The 20,932-nt window shown below is 45.4% G+C and overlaps 2 protein-coding genes across 2 annotated transcripts in view; one reads left to right on the forward strand and one right to left on the reverse strand.

Annotated features, from left to right (window-relative positions):
* Positions 1–7,208, forward strand: part of Rmnd5a (required for meiotic nuclear division 5 homolog A) — a 66,438-nt gene extending 59,230 nt beyond the window's left edge. The window contains exons 8-10 of the mRNA XM_087907151.1: positions 1,119–1,273; positions 2,708–2,794; positions 3,889–7,208. Coding sequence (XP_087763277.1) covers positions 1,119–1,273; positions 2,708–2,771 — 219 coding nt within the window. The 3' untranslated portion in view covers positions 2,772–2,794; positions 3,889–7,208. The remainder of the gene's footprint in view (positions 1–1,118; positions 1,274–2,707; positions 2,795–3,888) is intronic.
* Positions 7,209–12,155: 4,947 nt separating this feature from the next.
* Cd8a (CD8 subunit alpha) lies at positions 12,156–19,204 on the reverse strand. The gene is made up of 6 exons (XM_048431543.3): positions 18,956–19,204; positions 18,508–18,867; positions 17,935–18,039; positions 17,671–17,781; positions 16,815–16,845; positions 12,156–13,514 (listed from the first exon to the last, which is right to left on the reverse strand). The coding sequence occupies exons 1-6, from the start codon at positions 18,999–19,001 to the stop codon at positions 13,463–13,465; spliced, it is 705 nt and encodes a 234-aa protein (XP_048287500.1). The 5' UTR covers positions 19,002–19,204; the 3' UTR covers positions 12,156–13,462.
* Positions 19,205–20,932: the final 1,728 nt, after the last annotated feature.

Here is a 20,932-nt window from a genome sequence, read left to right on the forward strand (position 1 = left end):
TGTCCATGGCTGACATGGAACTCAAAGTCAAATCCTCTTTCTCTACTGGGATTAGAGATGTGTGCCACCACACCTGGCAGTAATGAACGTTTAGAACAGAAACTATTACAGAGTGGGAAGGAAGGGAAACTGTGTACATTGAGGCTCTGGTATGAAGCAGCTGTTTTGTTAGATGACTTCAAGCTTTTATATGATTTGGTATGTTTGTGGCAAAAATGTAATGGTGATACCATGCAATGAGTTTTAATATACAAATCACAAAAGATCCTGTTGAGATTTAGCTTAGGCTGGTACTGGTGGTACAAGCCTTTATTTCCAGGTACTTTGGAAGCTGAGGCAGGGGTATCTCAAGTTCAAGGTCTACCTAGACAACTTACTGAGATCCTATCTCAAGAATTAAAATAAAAAAGCATGTGCATAAGGGATGGGGTGAGGGGTAGGGTGAAGTTCTGGCCTAAAGCTGCCTGCCCACGTGCAGAGCCCTGCATTGGATTTCCTACCACATCATCAACAACACAAAAATAAAAAAGAAAGGAAGGAAGGAAGAAAAGGGGGGAGGATAGACAAAACTTGCCTCATCTCCCTGTTTGAAATTTTCTCTGACCGCTTCCCACAGTTTGCATAGGAAGCTCAGATCCGAGGCTCAAACAGAGGACAGCTGTATGTAGACTGCCCTTGGAGAGGTTGTGGCACTGTATTTATCACCTCACTTAAATATCACCTCAATTAAATTCAGACTTAGTGCTGTCTGCGGAACAGTCAGGGTATCACAAGCCTGTGGTTACATTCTGATAAATTTTCAATGTGTTTAGTTCAGGGATGTGGCTTAGTGGTGGTCACTCATAGACCAAGCTCTGAGTTTGCTGCCTGGTACCACTGAAAAATAGTGTTAGCTTCTGAAGCATTGTGTTTGAGTCCCTAACACCTCAGAATCTGGTTTACAAAGTAGTAGTATAATTTTGCAGACTAGTTTACCTCAACCTGAATACTAAGATTTCCCTTTCTTTGAGACAATTCTACAGAGTCGCTCCAAACAGACGGGCTTGCTGCACAATAGGTGGTAATATGGATGGCTTTCAGGGATTAACTAGCCTTTCTGCATTTTCTTTTTCTAACAGATTGAAGTGGACCTTGGTAAAAAGTGCTGGTATCACTCCATATTTGCCTGCCCCATTCTTCGTCAGCAAACAACAGATAACAATCCACCCATGAAATTGGTTTGTGGTCATATTATATCAAGAGATGCCCTGAATAAAATGTTTAATGGTAGCAAGTAAGTGTCTGATTTCTTAAACATTAAATACATCTTTTTGCATGAAGATGTAATAAGAATGAATTATATATTTATTTAGTTTTTCATTTGTTTGTTTGTTTTTGTTTATTGAGACGAGGTTTCTCTGTATAGCTCTGGCTGATCTGTAGATCAGGCCAGCATCAAACTCAGACATATGTCTGCCCCTGCCTCCCAAGTGTTGGCATTAAAGGTGTGCAGCACCATGCTCAGCCCATAACTAGATTCAGAAATAAGTTTCTTAACTATTCATCAAAAGTGGCTAACATTTAATCTGTTTGGTTAGTTTAAACTGCTCGAGGGTTTGATGATTAGAGTTATAAATGTAGTCTGATTCCCTCCAAGGTCTTAAGAGTAATGTACTAAATATACCCTTTTCTTTTCTGTGGTTTGCTTTTCTCAGTTAGGGATATATTTTGGAGTCTTTTTATATGCTGCAAAAGAGCCGTTTGTTATTGTTGTTAAAGTTAACAAAATAGCATGGTATGATTGTACATGCTTATAGTCCAACATTTGAGTAGCAGAGGCAAGAGGATCTAGAGAGTTCAAGATCATCTTCAACTACATAGCAAGTGGGAGGGGCCATCCTGAGCTACGTGAGATTGTTTCAACCTACTTCCTGCCTTTACCCCCCAGAAATGTAGGCTATTCTGCAGTATGGGATATAATTATTTAGTTGGTTGGTTTCCTATTGATGAATACAATGTCACCGTGTGTTCTCCACATGTGGTAAATTCCTGCCATTGTGATCATGGTTCAAAGTACATAGACATTGGTAATTTTTATAGATGATGAGCCCAACTTTAAAAAAAAAAAATCTCAAAGGTATTCTGGCCTAGGTAGTTACAGAAGTCTTCATTGGTGTTGGTTCTGGACCGTGGTGGGCAGACCCTTTCCTGGGAGGCTCCTGCTTGGAAGAAACTGTTTCTGCCCTTCCCAGACTGCACAGAAACCCCGACAGTGCAGATCACTGGTGACCTGCAGTGTTCTTTGTCACTGATGGGTGTGTGGGCTGTTCTGGTGCAGGCTTGGCAGCTCACAACGTATCTGCTGTCCTTGAATTGATTATACAGTTCACACATTTGAAATTCAGTTAGGGGCAGGTGCAGTGTAAACCTTGTGGGCTTAGGTGAGATTTACTTCTGAAATTAAGGAATCAGTTTTCACAAAATTGTCTTTGTTTCACCTACAAAACAATTTTCACCAGTTACTAAGTATTGAAGAGGCTTTCAGGTAAAGATCTGACTGAGATTTATTTTCCGTGACCCTTCAAAGCGTGGCTGACAGTTACATTAAGGGGGCGTAATTAATCTTCCGGGCAAAATAAACATATAAGCTGTGCTTCTGCACATGTGATACCTAAGTGCTTGGTGCTGACCTTGTTCCTTGACTCATTCTTTTCTCTCTTATGTTTAGATTAAAATGTCCATATTGCCCAATGGAACAAAGTCCAGGAGATGCCAAACAGATATTTTTCTGAAGAAATGAGTTTGTTTGCAATTTGTAAGTGAAACTGAATTATGGGTACATTCAAGACGAGCGATCCATTGACTGCAGCTATCCAAGGACTGCCGGGTTTATGAGCTGTGCTCCAGAAGCTACTGACATGCTAGTGTGCACGAGGGCGTGTTCCAGATGGTGTTCCATAGGGCTTTTATCACTCTTGGTCTCCGTTTCTGATCAAGTAAACACACCAGCAGTTGCCATTCAGTGCAGGTTTTGTATTTACTATATGGTGATTTTGTTACTTAAAAGCAGAAACAGAAGTTGACCTTCCTGACTTGTGTTTAATATTCCTGCTTTTACTTCTGTCATTTTCTTGATAATTGTAAGCTTGAGCGTGTTTGTGGAAGAACTTTTTTTCTTGTTATATATACATAATTAAATGAAAATTCTTCATAGGAGTTTGACAAATTGAATTGTGGTTATACAACGAATTTGCTTTTTTGTTTTGTCTTTCTTTTTGGCTTAAGGAAGAAAGCTGTGATGAATTCCAGATTTGTGTTGCTTTTTGATGTTTTTCTCTGCTCCAGCTCTTGCTTCAAAGTCAGCACGCTTGCATTTGAGTTCTGTCTGTAGCCCAGCAGGCTTCCTGTTTAAAATCCCATCATGAATTTAGCCGGCAGATGTGAGAATGAAAGGGATATTACTGGTTCTTTGCTTTTATTACCAAGAGGTGCTTTTTAAAAAGTATATTTGATAAATGGAATTCTGAAGTAAGGATATTACTAAGTTGATACATGCTCTCTCGGTCTTAGCACCCTGTCCTTTGAAATCTGCCTTCAAGTCTTGGCTGGGTATCACATTAGTCGTTCCTCACAGACACACAGTGTTGTGCATGTGGCTATAAATATGTGCACCGGCATCAAACATTGTGTATGTGGAAGGGAAAAAGCATGTTCCAGTTCTAAATGCAGTTGCCAGATTCATCACTTCAGGTCATTAAGGGTAGACACTAGCACCTTCTGTGCTGTGGCCACGTTGTTCTGTGTGGGATTAGATATTGTTCACGCCTCTACCCTGCAGCGTCTTCTTGAGTTGACTGTGGACCTGTACAGTAATCAGATGTCTACAGATAATGTCTTTTCTTTTGTGAGGTGTCTTCATTTAATGCACTCCCCACAAAGAACCTTGCGGAAGAGTTATTCTCCGTATGAAGAATTACATGGCAAAGACTTCTGTGGACATAATTCTGACTTAAACCCGTGAAATACTTCACCTTGAGAAGAGTGCTGTGTGAAAGTCACCAAATAATCTACAACTTTGTTTCATCTGACATAGATCTAAATATCAACATAGGAGTACTTTCATGAGAAAATGAGGAAGTTGTAAACACAGAAGCAAAGAGAAACGTGACTCTTCCTGTTTTAAACTACAGATGGACTCGGTTTAAGGGAGCGGGGATAACAGCTTTGGTGCTAAGTTAGTTAGAAATTGCTGGCATTCACAGTGGTGTACTAGCCTGGGTGGTTTACTGAAATGTTTACCTGGGAGAGCTGGCATTTGCTTGTGAAGGGAAAGAATAATACTCAGAAAAGCCCTGTGGAATGACCATATGGTCAGTTTCATGTTGATGGCTCTTGTGTGCTGTGTTGGTTGGCCGGGATCATGATTGGCCCAGCTCAGAGTGCACGCTTTGTTCACATGACTGCTTCATTGTGGGATGCTCTGTAGAGTCCCCATATCCCATGAAGCAGTGAAAGGGGAGCAGAGATGCCTCTGAACTGCAGGAGAAAAGGCATAGTGCCAGGCAGTATCCTGTTGAGGGTGTAAACTCGTTTACTATAGATAAGTTTTCCTTTGAATTAAATTCTAGAGTGTCAGGCTTTTTTTTTTTTAATAACTGTTATTCCTAAGCCAAATTTAGTTTTTAGGGTTTTTTTTTTCCCTCATAACTTATTCTTACCTTCCAACTTCAAACATCTGTATGACATTTAGACTTCACATAAAGTTTGTGTGATACAGACATGTTCTTGAGGCTGGTGGCAAATCCTTTTTGGAAGCAAGACCCTTCAAATAGTTGGCTCAGGCCATTTTAAGGACATAGGCTCTGCCTGGTCCTCCTGGTGCTGTGAGTCACATTGGCAGTTTTCTTGTGAAGCTCATGAAACTTTAAAGAATGAGTTTAGCAAGTGTTTGGTCTTACAGCTTCCTCAGTAAGGTCTTATAGCCCCAGTGCTCAAGGGCCAAGAATAGAAACTTGATCTGACGTTTTACCGTGAAAATTAGGTTCTAGGCTCTTCTTTACCTGTGTGAATTTTTAATCTGTGAGAGACTGACTGCAGCAGAGGTGGATTTGAAGAAGCCAGACCTTGACCAAAGATGCTGAAGTACAACATTAGGACCTTTCTACTCTAGAACCTCCTTCACAGTGGTGTAAGACCATGCCATCACTGATGCCATGCTCATGCTAGCATGCAGGAGGATGCCATCTGTCTCTTTCAGCCTCTTATTAGAGAAGGTTATGCTAGAGGCAATGATTGCCAGTCACATGGCTAACAGGCATTGGAAACAGCCGTAGCTTCTTTGAGAGCCATTTCCTTTCCCAGTAGTGGACCAAGGCCGCCATGGGACTCTGCTGAACCAATAAAACCATACTAGCAAAATGTTTAGATTCTGGTGTAGCCAGAGCTTCTCCGCAGTGGCTGAAGTTGTCGTTTCTTCTTCTCCTTTGTGTGATCATCACAGATGCCATTTCTGTTCAGTGATGATTATAGAGACTTTTAATACATAAATGAACGGGTATTGGTGCCTCTTTATTTTTAAAAAAATTGAAGAAAAAGAGCCACCTCATATTCAGAGAGTATGTGTTTTGTGAGTGTGTGAGCATTTAATTGAAAATAAGAAAGGAAGTAAATTTTTCGTTTTACTTTTTCCACAGCAGCTAATGTGTAGGGAGACATTAAACCCACACCAGGTCATGTGGGGATGGGGATCCTCCAGTAGCCAGTCCCACAGACTGTGCAGCTCAGATTCCTTATTTTTATGCTGTGTGTTGTTTCCACCTCAGAGATGGCAGCCTTTAGGACAGTGTCAAAAGCCAAGAGCTCTTGGATTATCTGCACAATTCCAGCTGCTGGTAGACTAAACAAGTCCTCTGGTTTCCCAGCCCAACCTCTCATTAAGTAGACTGACAACGATGCTGTCCGTCTCTTTAGTCCGCCGACTCAGGTTATCTTCAGGGAAGGTATGGAGATGTGGCTTGTCAGGTTCATCTCTAGGATGTGTATGGTGAAGACAAACCAAATACTTTTCACCATTGAATTGTCTGTACATTATCTTACAATAGAGTACTGTGGTCTTGGGGAACACAGAGAGGGAATATGTAGCAAGGATCACATACAAAGCTTGGTGTTTCATAAGCTTGTAGCTGACAGGTTATTTGTGGTACTGCAGTGTTCACCATAAGCAGGTACAAGCTTCATTAACTTTCCATTCTGAATTACAATTGAGTAGATACCAAAAACAGAGCGGCAAATGTATTTTAGTAGCAGATGAGGCAGTTAGTTTTAGGGCGAATTTTCCACTGTTGATTTTACTTCAAGGTGTAGCAAGAGAAAATTTTTAAAGGCGTTTTTAAGTTGTAGCAGGCATATGCTTCATGTATTTCCAAAGAGGAAAAAGCAGCTAGACTCATAGCACGTGCTTCGCTCCATGGTATGGGTGGATCCCTACACTTTCTAGTAGCCAACTTAAGCTACTCCCAGCCAGGCAGGTGTGGGCTTCTGTAGGATTTAGTGCCTGAACATTTCTTTTGGGAAGGGGCTGGAGTGAATGTCCTGGGATGGGAGGGAAGCAGAAGGACACAGGAGTGCGAATGAGTGTGCATGTGTGGAGATTCCCCATCACCCTGAAAGCTAGCAAGCAACCGCTGTTGGCCGTTTCATTCATGACCGCAGCGTGCATGTACTTCACCATGTTTTCTAACCCACACTAAGAACTCATCAGATCATCTTGCTGAGATGGCTCAGGATTGTATTTCTTTGACTTACCCCGTGCTCCTGGGTTCTATAGTGTTTCTATAATTATGAATAGTGTTGCACTGTAATCTATCATATAGAGCTATATGTATGGAAATTTTTGATCAGTTTTTTAAGAGATGTATCCTGTTTGCAAAGGCACAATAAAATTGCATCTTCTAGATTATAGGCAATAAAGGTAACAATAAACCTTACTTAAATCATACAGATACTCTCTGCTCATTTGATTTTGGGGGGAAAAAGTTAACATATCCAGTAGTTTCAGGGATCTCATTTTAACTTAAAAATTCTGATATATTTAATTTATAAATTTCGGACTGATACAATAGAGTTTGGAAAACTATAAGAAATGCTTTGTTAATGTGTGTATTCCTATGTAAAACATATGGCTTCTCTTGTGTATATTTTTTAAGATTAAAGAATTGCACATTTAAAAAGTGTTTGTGAAACCAGTCTGTGAACTCGCCAGGTGATGAGTTCGGGTGGGATGTGGAGGGGCTCATTGTGAGAAGAGAAAGTCCCTGTCGGCATCTAATCAGCAGTGTGGGGAGAAAAGGGGACTCTGTGTTTCCAGGTTGTGGGGTAAGTGGGATGCTCCTCAGCACTGCTGGGTGAGAACAGAGGCTGAATTGTCTAACCTCATCAAGAAACAAGATCATCTGTAAAGAACAAGAACCTGTGCTCCTTTTTCTAGTTTTTAAAGAGATTGAGATTGTTACCAAGGGAAAATCTTGTCTCATGAAATAACCTGAAAGAGCCCCTAGAGTCAGCCCGAGTTTTGGACAGTTTTTCAGTGCAGAATCTTGCCACCATAGCTTGGTTTCCCTCGGTGTCTGTCCTAGTTGGTTTTCTGTTACAAACACCATGGCCGAAAGCAACTTGCCTATGACCCGCTCTGTTGGAGGCAGTTCCTCGATTGGGGTTTCTTCTTCACATTAACAAAACTAACTAGTACAGAGTCACTGAGGAAAGAGCCCTAAATAAGCACTACTTTTTAGTTGACTTAAACATTGCTAATTGGGGGTGGTGCTACATATCTAGGTAATATTAGCAGCTTCCAACTCTGTAGATAATACCTTTGCCACATTATGGTAACAGTTACTACCTTGGGTGTAGGGCGTGACAGCCAGAACCAGTCCCTGCTCTTGGACCTGCAGATGGCTGATGCTGGTGAAGTTGCTGAAAATGCTTGACATCTCTTCCTTCACACTACATCTGTTGTTTTGTGTTAACCTTTTGGTCAGATTCTACTTGGCTGTGTATGTAGACATGTTGACCATTTGCGAAATGACCAGTTATGCTATAATGCAGGGTTAACCCAGACTAGACTTGCCTGGTTTCTCCCTGCCAACTCCCATTGAAGACTAATGACACCTACCAATCACCATGACAAAACAGGCCATGACAGCAGTAAAAAAAAGACGTGGAGAGATGGCTCAGTGATGAAGAGTGTTCACCGCTCTTACAGAGAAACAGCCACACGGTGGCCACAATCATCTATTACTCCTGTTCCAAGGGATCTCATGCCCTCTTCTGACGACTGGCACCAGGTATGCGTGTGGTGCACATACATACATGCAGGCAGAACACTAATTAAAGGTAGCTAATTGAATTCCTAAGAGATTCCCCTGTCCTTGCTGAGAAAACAAGAATGTCCATCCCCTCAGTTAGGCCATCTCCCTTTATCTGCAGCTCCTATAAGTCCAGGAGTGTGAAAACTGAGTTAGGAGCAAAGCTCATTCTGTGGCCACTGAGCAGAGCCTTTCTGCTCAACATTCATCTCTCAAACTTCAGTTTCCTATGGACTACGTTTTGGGGCCTGCATCTGATAGCAATGTCTGAAAGACAGTGTAGATCCCTCCCAGGCACATTTGCAACTCTTCATCCTGGGGCTCTGAGATCCCCAGGCATAAGTGTGTCTCCTAGGAGGGATGGTTACTCTTGGGAAGTGATAAAAATGGGGAGACCCTGGACACTGGAGAGGTGGCTGTGGTTAAGAACACTTGATTCTCTTCTGGAGGACCTGAGTTAAGTTCCCAGCACCCACATCAGTGTTCACTGTTTTGATGCCACATTAGAGAATAACGGATTCTCCTGGAGTAGTTTAAACCAAGAGCCCAAATTTGAATTCTCTGCTTCTCTGTCTTCAGTCTGTCCGTAACAAAAGGCTTTGCTTTATTTTATTGAACAGCATGGAAAACATGGTATGAGAAAGGGAAGAGGAATCACTTAATCATTTTTTCCTAACACTCATAAGGGAAGACGTTACTTTATGGTCCCCGTTGACCCAGACTGTCACTCAGAGTCACAAACCAGTTACTTCTAACAACAGGTTCCAGCCAGGGGCTTCCAGTGTTTTATGGTGCATTCTTACTTATTTTTAAGGTTGCTTTCAACTTTATTGGCTCCTTTCAGCAAATGATCTCTCTCTCTCTCTCTCTCTCTCTCTCTCTCTCTCTCTCTCTCTCTCACACACACACACACACACACACACGTCATGGGCATGGAAGATGTAATTTTAAGATTAAAGCTTTGTATTTAGGTTGTAAACTAAAAGTTTACATGCATAACAAAAAAGTCCCATGCATAACAAAGCTATGTAATTTTTTTGAAGGCTAGTTAAACCAAAGCAGGCATTTATTTGTTTTTGAGATACGATTTCTTTGTGTAACTTTGACTGTCCTTTAACTAGCTCTGTAGAGGAGGCTGTTCTCGTATTCACAGAAATCAGCCTGCCTCTTCCTTCTGAATGCTGGAATTAAAGGCTTGCACCTCCAGACTCACAGGCACATTTTTAACTTGTTTGAAAAGTCAGATGAAAGCTCAGTTGCTGAAGGCAAGAGGTATTTTCGGGGGGGGGGAGCCATTCCCACAGTCAACAACCACTTGTAACCCCAACTCTGGTGAGGGTGAGGGGGGCACATCAAGGCACTCATACACATAAGTGAAAAAAATGCTGGGGAGACCCAATCAACATGGCATTGCTTGTGAAAAGTTCAGTAAAGCTCACTTCTTCATTATCTTGTCCTGGAAGCATGGCTCTAGCCCGTTAAGCCTATAGATGCATATTTCTTACTTTGGGATAGGGAATATTACCACATTGTACAAGTGGGTCACTTGGTTACCAAGAAACGAAGTTACTTGCAAGAGAATACACATTCAAATAACTGAACTACAAAGTGTGGTTCACACTTACTTGTAACCCCTGCCACCGTTAGTCTCTTCTGTGGAGATGGTCTGCTACAGTTTTGGAAATTGGGAAGTACTGCCTCAGATCCTCAAACCACTGGCAGGGTTTGAACACATGAAGGAGGAGCAGCTAAGAGAAGAAGGAGCTAACTCTGACCCACTTACTGGGCAATGGTTCAGGGAATTTCTAGGCAAGCACCTACCGACTGAGCTGTTTTCCTAGAAGACTCAAGAGCTTTCTAAAAATGTGGAAGGCTCTCTTCAAAGCAGTTTAACAGCTAGAGAAAAAATTTCTTTCTCTGATGTGTTGTGGAATATTTGAGCAAACTGTAAAGATGTGTCCCTGTTTAACCTTGCTTGGTTTAATAAAGCGCTGAATGACCAAGTCACTAGGCAGGAGAGGTTAGGTGGTACTTCCTGGCAGAGATTAGAACTCTCTGAAGAAGAGGTGGGTTTCACCAGATAGACATGGAGAGATGGACTTATAGAATGGAGGAGAGGTAAAGAGCCACATGACAGAATGTGGATTAGTAGAAATTGAGACACACTAGGCGTGGCTTGAGCTTCTGAGACCTCAAAGCACACCCTCCACCCCCAACCCCACTTCCTCCACAGGGCCACACCTACTCCAATGCAGCCACATGGCCCAGTAGTATGGCCCTGTGAGCTTGTGGGACCACTTTTCATCCAAACTACAGAGCATCCAAGCTGAAGAGAAAACGTACAGGGACGGCACACATACAAGCATAAATACATTTTATTTATTGAAAAAAAAAAAAGACATTCCTTAAAAATCCTTGGAGTCTCCAGAATTCAATAGAGCTTCTGAGATAAGTATGAGTCCGGAGAAGCCCACGCCCACACTAATTGTGCATTTCCTTTCTCTAAGCACACGTCTTTCTACTAACCTTTCAAGCTTCTATCTATGTTAAAATCTCTTCCAAATAAACACCAACTGTGCTTCATACCGGGCCTGTCTTGACATTCTCTGCAGTGAAGTCAGGAACACTAACTTCACAACGGGTGAGATGGCTCAGCAAGTGATCACTTGCTGCCACACTGGACAGCCTGAGTTCAATCCATGGGACCATGTGGTGGAAGGAGAGAGTCAACTCCCCAAATCCTTTAAGTTGTCCTCTGACCAACACAAAGACACAATGCACACACACACACATGCACACACACCCAGCAGAGGGGAGCTACCAAAATAGGTTGGTTGATTGGTTGGTTTTCCAAACAGGGTTTCTCTATGTATCCCTGGCTGTCCTGGAACTTACTCTGTAGACCAGGCTGGCCTTGGACTCAAGGATCTGCCTGCTTCTGCCTCCTGAGTGCTAAGCCACCATGCGTGGCCTAATAAAAACAGTTTTCTTAAAGGAGTATGCCAGCTTCGCCTGAGTGGAAGTCTTTGAAACAAAGAGCTCAGGCTGCTGCAGCAGGCAAAGCAGAGCGCCATCTTCCGCTCACGGGGGCATCATAAACGGCATTATTGTGTATGCTACTTTAAAAAGGAAGTAAAAGGGGAACTATTAGGGAATTAATGGGCAACTACTAGTGATGGGAAGACATTGAAACAGGTGAGCCACTTGTACCTTGGAGTTTGGGGCTAACCTGGACAACATGATTCAGTGGTAGAACATGTAGTTACTATGTGAGACTCTAGGTTCAATTCCTACCAGGGGGCCTGATAGTAGAAGACAGGTTTATGTGGTGGCTGGTGCCTGTCTGTTTTGAGCCACTTCTGGGAATGTGGGTGTTCTTACTCTGTGACAAACACTCAGGACTTGTATGCCCCTCCACCCCAGTATGTATATTTTATCTCGGCATAAAAGTGAAGATTTTGCTTGATGGTGGAAGAATTGTCATCTCATCTGTCACCAAGGGGAAATAAAAAGGCAACAGAAACATTAATTTTGACTGATATGATAATGTCCTGAGTGAAGGAGGGACTGACTTGATAATTTTGCTTTCAGGAGAAAGGCATGCCCAGACTGAGGGGTGTAGCTCAGTAGGTAGGATGCGTGTGTGGCACATAGCCCCAGCAGCACATAAACGGTGTGGTGGCACATATCTGGACTCCCAGCACTGGGGAAGTGATGACAGAAATTTGAGATCTTCTTTAACCCTGTAGGGATTTCAAGTCTAGCATGTACATGACACCGTTTCTTGAACAGCAAAAACAGTAAACACACTGCAAAGATGTGTGCAACGTTTAATAGTGTAAAAATTGGGGGAAGTTTGAAACAATGTAAGTTAAATAGTAAATGGAGCGCAACCTAAATATGAGATGCCATTTAGCCATTAAATGATATGTTTATTTACTAAAACCAATTACAAAAAGTGTGTTATAATCCCTTTTTAAAGCCCAAGGTGTCTTTCTTGCATATATATGCATATGAAATAATCAGATCATGGGTGACTCTTAGTTCCTTCAGGGTTTGGTTGTTTTTTTTTTTTTTTTCCATAGCATCTGTTGCTTCTATGATACTGTGAGAGGAAATTCACACTGGGATAGCAGTCCTGACAGCCAGCCTCTTCCCACAAGCCTACCCTGCCTCATCTGCACATCTGCCTCCCAGGGGTGCTAAGGAATGCTCTCCAGGGATTCTGTGTTTATAAAGTATAAACATACTTTGACCCCACGATCACATCCCAGTCCAGATGTTTAGAAATGGGAGAGATTCTGTCGACAGTTGCTCAGATGCTCCGCTCATATTTGTCAAACCTCACCCTCTGCAGTGCAAGGGCAGAAAGAATCCTAGTTCCCCAGGATTTCATAGAGGTTGCCTTCAGCAACAGAGGGAGCTGTTGCCCAGGACTGACTACACCCCTAGACTTGTAGGAGTTAGATCTGCCTGTCTCACTGTCCCTTGCAAGGAGCTCTGATGTTCAGGGGCATAAAGGCAGTTCTCCTGTCTTTGCTGTGTGACATCTGTGCTCATGGCCAGCACTGAGCAGATCACAGGTGACACTGCTCACTCCCTTGTGGTTTGAGGCAGAAGCACGCCACTAAACAGCCTGCACACTACACAGGCACAGCCCGGCAAAGAGAGTTCAAGGTACGGAGGCAAGTTCTCTGAGTCAGCCGGTAAAGGTTCCTCCAGCTTGGGTTCTCTCCTGGCCTACAGACCCGGCTGACCCCATCTCTGACCTTTAGCCTCTTCTATGTGATGGACAGACAGGGAATGTAGATGACCAAGTGGGTGCTTATCATCTCCTAACCCTGAGAATTCAGCTAGCTCTGGTGTCACTCGGCTCTTTACCCCATTCTGTGCATGCAACAACAGAGCTGCCACTCTTGTGGTCCTGTAGACATTGTGTGGTCTTGTTTTGTGCCAAAATGAATGCATAAAGGAAAGAAATGGCTCCCACCCCCACCCCCACTAAAATAATACAGAGAATAATATATAGGAATGTGGGAAATGCTGAAGAAGGAGGCCTTGATCTCTTGCATGAAGAGGTCTCTGAAGTCATGTAATGGCTGTGGCTTCCTGGCACCATCTTACACGAATGTCGCTGAAGGGCTGGGCTTGCCTGCTTGTCTGACCAGAGGCCTGAAAGAGAGGCAGGAGATTGACCATCATTGTAGCAAGAATCTCTTTAATGAGCCTGGCTGGGGTGGCACACTCCTTTAATCCCAGCACTTCAGAGGCAGAGGCAGGCAGATCTCTGAGTTTGAGGCCAACCTGGTATACAGTGCAAGATCCAGGACAGCCAGAGCTACACGAAGAAACCCTGTCTCAAAAAACAAGAGAAGGACCTCTTTAATGTAGTAACAGCACACACGCCCTCAGTTTTTAATGGCTCTGAGAACTTGTCCCTAGGGTGCCAGCAGGAATGGGTGAATGACCTCAACTACCCTTTCCTTTAGCCCTGGTGACACCCATATAGGGGTATGCATTGCTCAGGAGAGGTTAGAGAATCTGCCTCAGGTCACAGAATTATCTGCTGAAACAGAATCTGAGCTCAGTTAGGCTTCCTAAAAGCCTTCTGGAGTCCCAGGAAGGTGAAATATTGAGGTTAATTGTTTTAAGTCACCAGGTGACCTTATTCTTATCCCTACAGCCCAGACTTGAGGCTCCAAAAGGGTTAAGACACCACCCTCAATGGAGCAGAGAAGCTCAAAGTCCCTGAACTTGATGTCACACTGAAAGTGGGTGCTTGTTCAGTGCAAGATGAGAGACCCGAGTGGTTACTCCCAAACCTGTCTGCCTTTCAGTTGCTACTCAGATGTATGAATTTCTAGTGGGCTAATTTATACAGCACCAGGTTTTAGGGCAAGAGCAGGCTTTTCTGTTTCACATTTTTAAATGTGAGTATTCAGAAAAGGTAACAAACGTAAGTGGCCATCTCGCAGAAGCAACCAAGTACACTGTGGATCACGAAAATAAGGAAAACCCTTCACAGGCTTTTGTCTGTGTGCAGTCGGCATACCACTTGCAACACAGTCACACTGGATACTGTCACATCGCCTTTGCTTAAAGTGATGGCTAAGCTGCTGAACACAGATTCCAAAAGGGAGATACAAAGACTGCAAAGTGCAAACCTGGATATGAAAATGTAAATACTTTTTTTTTTTTTTGAGACAGAGTTTCTCTGTAGCTTTGGAGCCTGTCCTGGAAATAGCTCTTGTAGACCAGGCTGATCTTGAACTCATAGAGATCTGCCTACCTCTGCCTCCCAGGTACTGGGATTAAAGGCATGCACCACCACCACCCAGCGAAAATGTAAATACTTTCACCCGCTGAAAAGGAGTGTACACAGTGGGTTGTCCTTTGCACTCAGCCTCACTCAGCTTGCTGACTGGGGAAGGCAAACAGTTTTAGATGCAAGTTACAAGCCTAACGTTAGCAATGTGACCTGAGACAAATCACTAAATGTCCTAAACCTCAGTTTCCTTCTCTATAAAATGAAGGACATACCTAACTGGCCTTGCCCTGTAGTCAGATTGATGAATATCATAAATGTCACCATAGAACCTTCATCCAGCAACTGATGGAAATGGACAGAGACCCGCAATGGAGCACTGGGCTGGGCTCCCAAAGTCCAGTTGAAGAGTGGGAGGAGTGAGAATGTGAGCAAAGAGGTGAAGACCATGATATAACAGTTTACCTGAGCTAATGGGAGCTCACCAACTCCAGCTGGACAGGGGAGGAACCAGCATAGGATCAAACTAGTCCCTCTGAATGTGGGTGACAGTTGTATGACTAGGGCAGACTGAGAGACGACTGGCAGTGGCACCAGGATTTATCTCTACTGCTTGTACTGACTTTTTGGGAACCTATTCTCGTTGGATGGATACCTTGCTCAGCCTAGATATAGTAGGGAGGGCCTTAGACCTTTCCCCAAAGCAAAGTGCCTTTCCCTCTCTGAGGAGTGGAGGGGGGTGGGGTGTGGGGGATGTGGAGGGAATGGGAGGAGGGGAGGAAGTGAGAACTGGGGTTGGTATGTAAAATGAAAAAAAGTAATTTGTTTTCTTTTTAAAAAATAAAATAAACAGAGGACAAAATAACAAGATTTTTACAAAACCTGAAATGAAAAGAAGAACAAAACATACAGTTGTCCTTGCTATCCAGGGAGGAATTTGATATGATCCCTACTTGGGGTATCCACCTTGGAAAGCCAAATCTTTGCATTTAAAAATGGCATATAGCCTGTACACATTCCCCTGCTACACAGATCATCTCTAGATGGGCGGTACCAACTAAAACTGTAAAGTTTATAGTTTAGGGAAGAATGACCAAAATGGTATTCATGATGGGCATGCCCTCTGATAATGTGGCACCCATGGACATGGGGCATGCAAGGCTGACTGCATGAAGCAGGCAACTGGCACACTGCAGGCTTGTTTTAGGAGGTCTGGTTTTGATAATCTGACTGTGATCCCTTCTCTGTCCCTTCAGATGGGTTTCCTTATCTTGCAGCTGTGGTTTGAAAGTTGGGGGTGATGATATCTACAAGACGAGGCTGTGGCTGCTGTGTAGCTTCAGACAGATTCTAAGTGGAACCCCTTTGCCCCAGTGACAAGCTGGGGACATTTGCTATATGATGCCACCCCTGGGGTGCAAGACCAGTTAGATGCCACCCCTGTGGTGCAAGAGCAGTTAGATGTCACCCCCAGGGGGCAGGGGCTGTTACATACCACTCCTGGGGGGGCAAGAACTGTCCTAACATAAGGTCAGATAGAATGGAAACTGGGACCTTTCTTAAATGTCACTCTGATCATTTCAGAACGACTGAGCTGCAGTTGGGTGGGGCTGATATTTGAGCCACCAGAGAGCTAACTGCCATTGCTTCTGGTCCTTTTATTCCCCAGGTCCTCAGGAACTGAAGGCCCTGTGTTCTCATGGAGAAATTAGGAACTAGAGGTGTTGTTTATTACATTTTAGTAATAAAACTTAACTTTCTCTTTAAAAAAAATTGACCAATCAAGAGGGAAAGTCGAGGGTATCTTAATATACCTCCAAAACACCCATATGGAATCTTCTAGAACAAGAAAAAGACCACATGTACTCTGGGAGCTATGCTGAGAAGAAAAAGAATTTTTTTTTTTTTTTGATGATGGTGGTAAAGGATGTGAGCTAACTGAACAGGGCTTCTGGAAAGCCACACTGCTCTCCCATGAAGCCTGAAGCCCTTTGTGGTCCTTCCTTTTCTCACATGGATTCCAATACTTTACCAGCCTTCTGCTTCTCCTTCTTCAGGGACTGGTTGACTCCTGGTCCCCTGCCACCAGGACTTCACTGCCATCCCCTCTCTCTGGGAGATTTCCCGAGCCACCTGCCGCTGGGCAGCCAGGACCACTGGGACCGGCTGCCCAGGGTGAGCAAGCCCAGAGTTCAGGGACTACTCACCTGGGACATTTGCACACGCGCCTTCGGTTCCCTAGGCGGGGAAGAAAAGGAGAAGGGAGGGTGAATGCCTCTTGCAGTCTCCGGGTACCGTTTCAGTAGCGTTCTTTACTCCAGTCTTTTGAGGATTGTAACGTCCATCCGAGTGAACGCTACTTTGCCGACCCTGCCCTCAAGCTTTCGTTAAAAATGAGAACATTTTAAACTTGGTATGGCTGACGATGCCTGTAGTTCAAACACTCCCAAATGGAAGAAGGCAGAAGGATCAGATCAGAAGTTTGGGGTTAGCCTAGACTGCATAACTAGTTTTAGGCTAGCCTGACAACATGAAACCCTGTCTCCAGTGAGGAGGAGGGGGACGGTGGGGGGACGGGACGGGACACAAGGACGACGGGACACGACTCGACAACATACTGTGTAGTGCAGACGCGAGTGAGCCTGGGAATCTGTAGACCTGGTTGGCACAGTCACCTGACGGAACTTAAGAGGAGTGAGTGGTTTGTGGGGTGGGATCAAGGGCAAATTGCAAGGCAGCCGTGGTTTTGATCCAGCTTTCTTGGGGCCAGGTCTCAGGGCCACATGGGCCCCCTTCCCTGGTGGGTTTACTCTATCCTGTCTGTACTAACTGATGGTTTAGTTGCTTCTGGCGGTCCTGAAGTAGGTTTTATGTTTCGGGAAAACTCCCAGAGGACCCAAGGAGCGGGGATGGGAATGAGGCTGCCTGTCCCTTGCCTTCCGGATAGCTGCACGGGTCCTACAGGGCAGCAGCTGCCACTCCCAAAACCTGGACTTTATCTCCCACAAGCACATGAGTGGGCCAGACTCCTCCCCCTCCCCGTGGGGACTCCCCAGGACTTACTGTGGCAGCAGATGAGAGTGATGACCAGGGACAGCAGAAGGACCCCGCAGAGTCCGGCTAAGGGTGCCCAGATGAAGATATTACAGTCGAAGTCCAAGCCCCTCCTCTCCACTGTCAAGAACCCAGCGAATGGCATTTAAAAACCCTCTGGAACAGTCCCCCGCCCCCACCCCAGCACCTCTCCCCGGTCCAGGTGTCCCTCCAGGATCAGGGTTTTCCTTGGCAAGTAGCCTCCCACGTTGTCTGCCCACCCCAGCTGCTAACCTGAGGCACCCGACCCAGGCCGGCAAGTTTCTGGTCTTGGGGACCGAGATGTCCCGGCAGTGGGCACTGGAGTGCGTGGTCGCGGCGCTGGCGTGGTGGGCTTCCCTGCAGGAGCAACAGGATGCCTGCGGGTCAGGCAGGTGTGGTGGATGCATCACTGCCCCAACCTCCTCCTGGCATTTTAGAGAGGAAGAAGAGCCCCCTGGACAAGTGCTGGGCCACTCTGCGGCTTGCATACGTGGAGTCAAATGTGACTTTGGGCCTAGTGCTCCTGGACCAGGTCCTGCAGCTCAGCAGCTGTGGCCCTCCCCAATGCAAAGCTTGAGTCAATACCCGGCTCTACACCCTGAGACAACACGGACAGGGCAATACACGCATTCAAATTCCATCCCAGATCCGGGGCACCTCCAATCCCACCTGGCACTTCAACCTCAGTTTTCTGGCCTGTGAAATGGGGATGGTGTGAAGGTAGCCCCCAAAGAGCCCCAGGAGATTTAAGAGAAGGACATCTGTATGTGAAAATGTCCAGATGTGACCCCTAACACCCAGAGGAAGGGACCCCCGTGCGCAGACCTGGCAGGAAGACCGGCAGGAGAGGACTGAAGTACACCACCGAGTTGCTTGTGGCAGAACAGAAATAGTAGCCCTGGTCTTCCTCGCCGAACTTCTTCAGGGTGAGGGTGTACTCGTTGCCATTTTTTTCGCCAGAGAACTTGTTTGCATCCAGTTCGTCATTCACTTTGAGTCGGGTCGAGCGATAGAGGAGAAAGGTGGGTTTAACTCCGGAGCCGTCCTTCTGGAAGAGCCAAGAGCATCCTTGCGTAGTGGACAACCGCACTGAGCATTTCAGCTTCAACTCCTTGCCGAGTTCGGGGGGCGTATTCGCAGACGATATTTGTAACAGTTCCAAACCTTGGAGCTCGGCGACAAGGTCTGCGAGTGCCAGGTAAGGAGACTGAGCCTGGAGTCCCCACGCCCTCGACGTACTTCAGCCCCTGCCCTCCCCCGATCATCAACTCACCGAGCAGCAGGGTCAGCGACAGAAAGCAGGTCACCGGCGAGGCCATGGTGTGCGACCACCAGCAGCTTAGGTCAAGCTAGGGTGCTAGGGGAGGGGCCCAGGAACAGGGGGCGTGGTGGGTGAGGAAACTGGGCTCTTAGCTCGCTGGCCGCCGCAGACTGAGCTGATTTCGCATTTGAGGATATGACATCATCTGAAGCCCCCACTGAAAAGACTGTTCCCCTCCTTTTCGCGGTTATCACCTTCCAAGGGCGAGGGAGCTCAGAGAATGGAGCCTTGCAGAGTAGCGGGGGGGGGGGGGGGGGGGGCAGCTGAGAACAGAGGCTGGGGAAGAGAGCAAGCTTGGAAAGAGGCCCTTGGGGGTTGTTCGATTGCCAGAATGGCAGAAAAGAGGAAGGAGCAAGACCAAATCTTAAACTAATAAAATAGAAAGAGTGACAGGAAAGAAAGCAGAGGAGAGTCCACTCTTTTTTCTCTTTCTTTTAGACAGGGTCTTGGGTAGCATAAGCTGGCCTCAAGTCCCTTTGTGGCAAAGGCTGGCCTTGAACTCTAGATCCTCCTGCTCTCCCGCTTCCTTTGCTCTCAACAGAGCCCCTTAGACTGCTTTGTGCTTCCCCCTACCCCTACAGTGAGGACTAGACCAGAGATTGAGATGGAAAGAAAAAGGTTCAGACTCACAACTATCCCAGCAGACCGGATATTAACCAGAAGGCCTTGTGCATTCCACCAAGGAGAATTCCAAGCGGGGGAGGGTGTGGTTCAGCAGGAGCCTTGGGTGGCACTGGCTCCTGACAAAATCCTTCCCTGGCCTCCGACCCAGGGCGGAAACTCAGCAAAGTTTCCTCCCTTCTTAGAGCATGGCAACACCAAACTCCCTCTAACTGGATGGTCCAACCACATACTGTGACCATCATTCTTGTCCAGGGAACCTGACAATGTCTCCCCACGACGTGCAGAGCTGGGTGAAAACAGCTCCCTGACTTTGTTGGGGATTAGCCCTTGGGTAGGTGCTGGTGCCAAGGAAGCCTCTGTCCCTTGTGCGACCACAGCCTCACAGGCAGACAGATGTTTCCTTCACTGTGTAGATAATCCTGTGTGTTTTCAAGCCCTTGCTGCTCTCTGCCTGACAAATGCCAGGACTTGTGCAGTCTGCCTTGGACGTCATTTCTGTCCTGCTCTACTCAAAGGCAAGCGAGGGAGTGAGCGTGTGTGTGTGTGTGTGTGTGTGTGTGTGTGCATGTGTGTGCGTGCGTGTGCGTGCGTGTGCATGCGTGTGCTAGATGAATCCTGGGTGCAGGTACTTACCCTTTTCTGTCCGTGGCACACGTGTAATTCATTCTTTCTTGCCCACTGCTGTCCTGAAAGCTGCAGGCCCCATTGATGTGCCTTTCTCTCAGTTTTCCAGGGTTTCCACTTCGGGGTGTTTTTCCAAACAGGGTGCGCCTCTCACACTAAGGTTTGATTATAGCTTGAGGCAAGTCGCCTGGCATTCTCTGCCACACACCGAGTTCTGCCCAGTGGCAATCTGTTTGCTATGGCTTCCAGAGCACTGGCTACAGGCTTGAGCCACCATGTCCAGCTTACAGGAACACGTGTGTGTGTGTGTGTGTGTGTGTGTGTGTATGTGTGTGTGTGATGTCACACCCTAACGTGTTTACTGAACTGCACTCCCCCAAAGCGGTTTACTTTTCTGTTGTTTTTGTTTGAAGACAAGATCTCAACTCTGTAGCCTAGGCTGGCCTGGAACTTACTATGTAGTCCAAGCAGGCACTGGGTTCATGGTAATCTGATTGCTTCAGTCTCCAGGATTACAGACTTGAGCCACCATGCTCAATATGGCTGACATACACAGACAAATATTGAATGAGATTTTCAAAACGGCTTTGGTTTCAATGCTCCCTACAACTCTTAGAACATCTAAATGATTACTCTAACCTGAACATTTTATGTTTTAGAGTTTTTAAAGTATAATTTTAT

This window comes from Myodes glareolus, chromosome 6 (assembly GCF_982192425.1).
Source record: "Myodes glareolus chromosome 6, mMyoGla1.1, whole genome shotgun sequence".
Lineage (NCBI taxonomy): Eukaryota > Metazoa > Chordata > Mammalia > Rodentia > Cricetidae > Myodes > Myodes glareolus.

Excerpts from the sequence above, each read along its gene's own strand:
- Cd8a (XM_048431543.3), bottom strand. The coding sequence starts at position 19,001 with ATGGCCTCGCCGGTGACCTGCTTTCTGTCGCTGACCCTGCTGCTCG. Across the intron at positions 18,040-18,507 it reads CCTGCCGGTCTTCCTGCCAG|GGAAGCCCACCACGCCAGCG; the intron begins GTCTGCGCACGG and ends TTGCTCCTGCAG. Across the intron at positions 17,782-17,934 it reads GCCTGGGTCGGGTGCCTCAG|TGGAGAGGAGGGGCTTGGAC; the intron begins GTTAGCAGCTGG and ends GGTTCTTGACAG.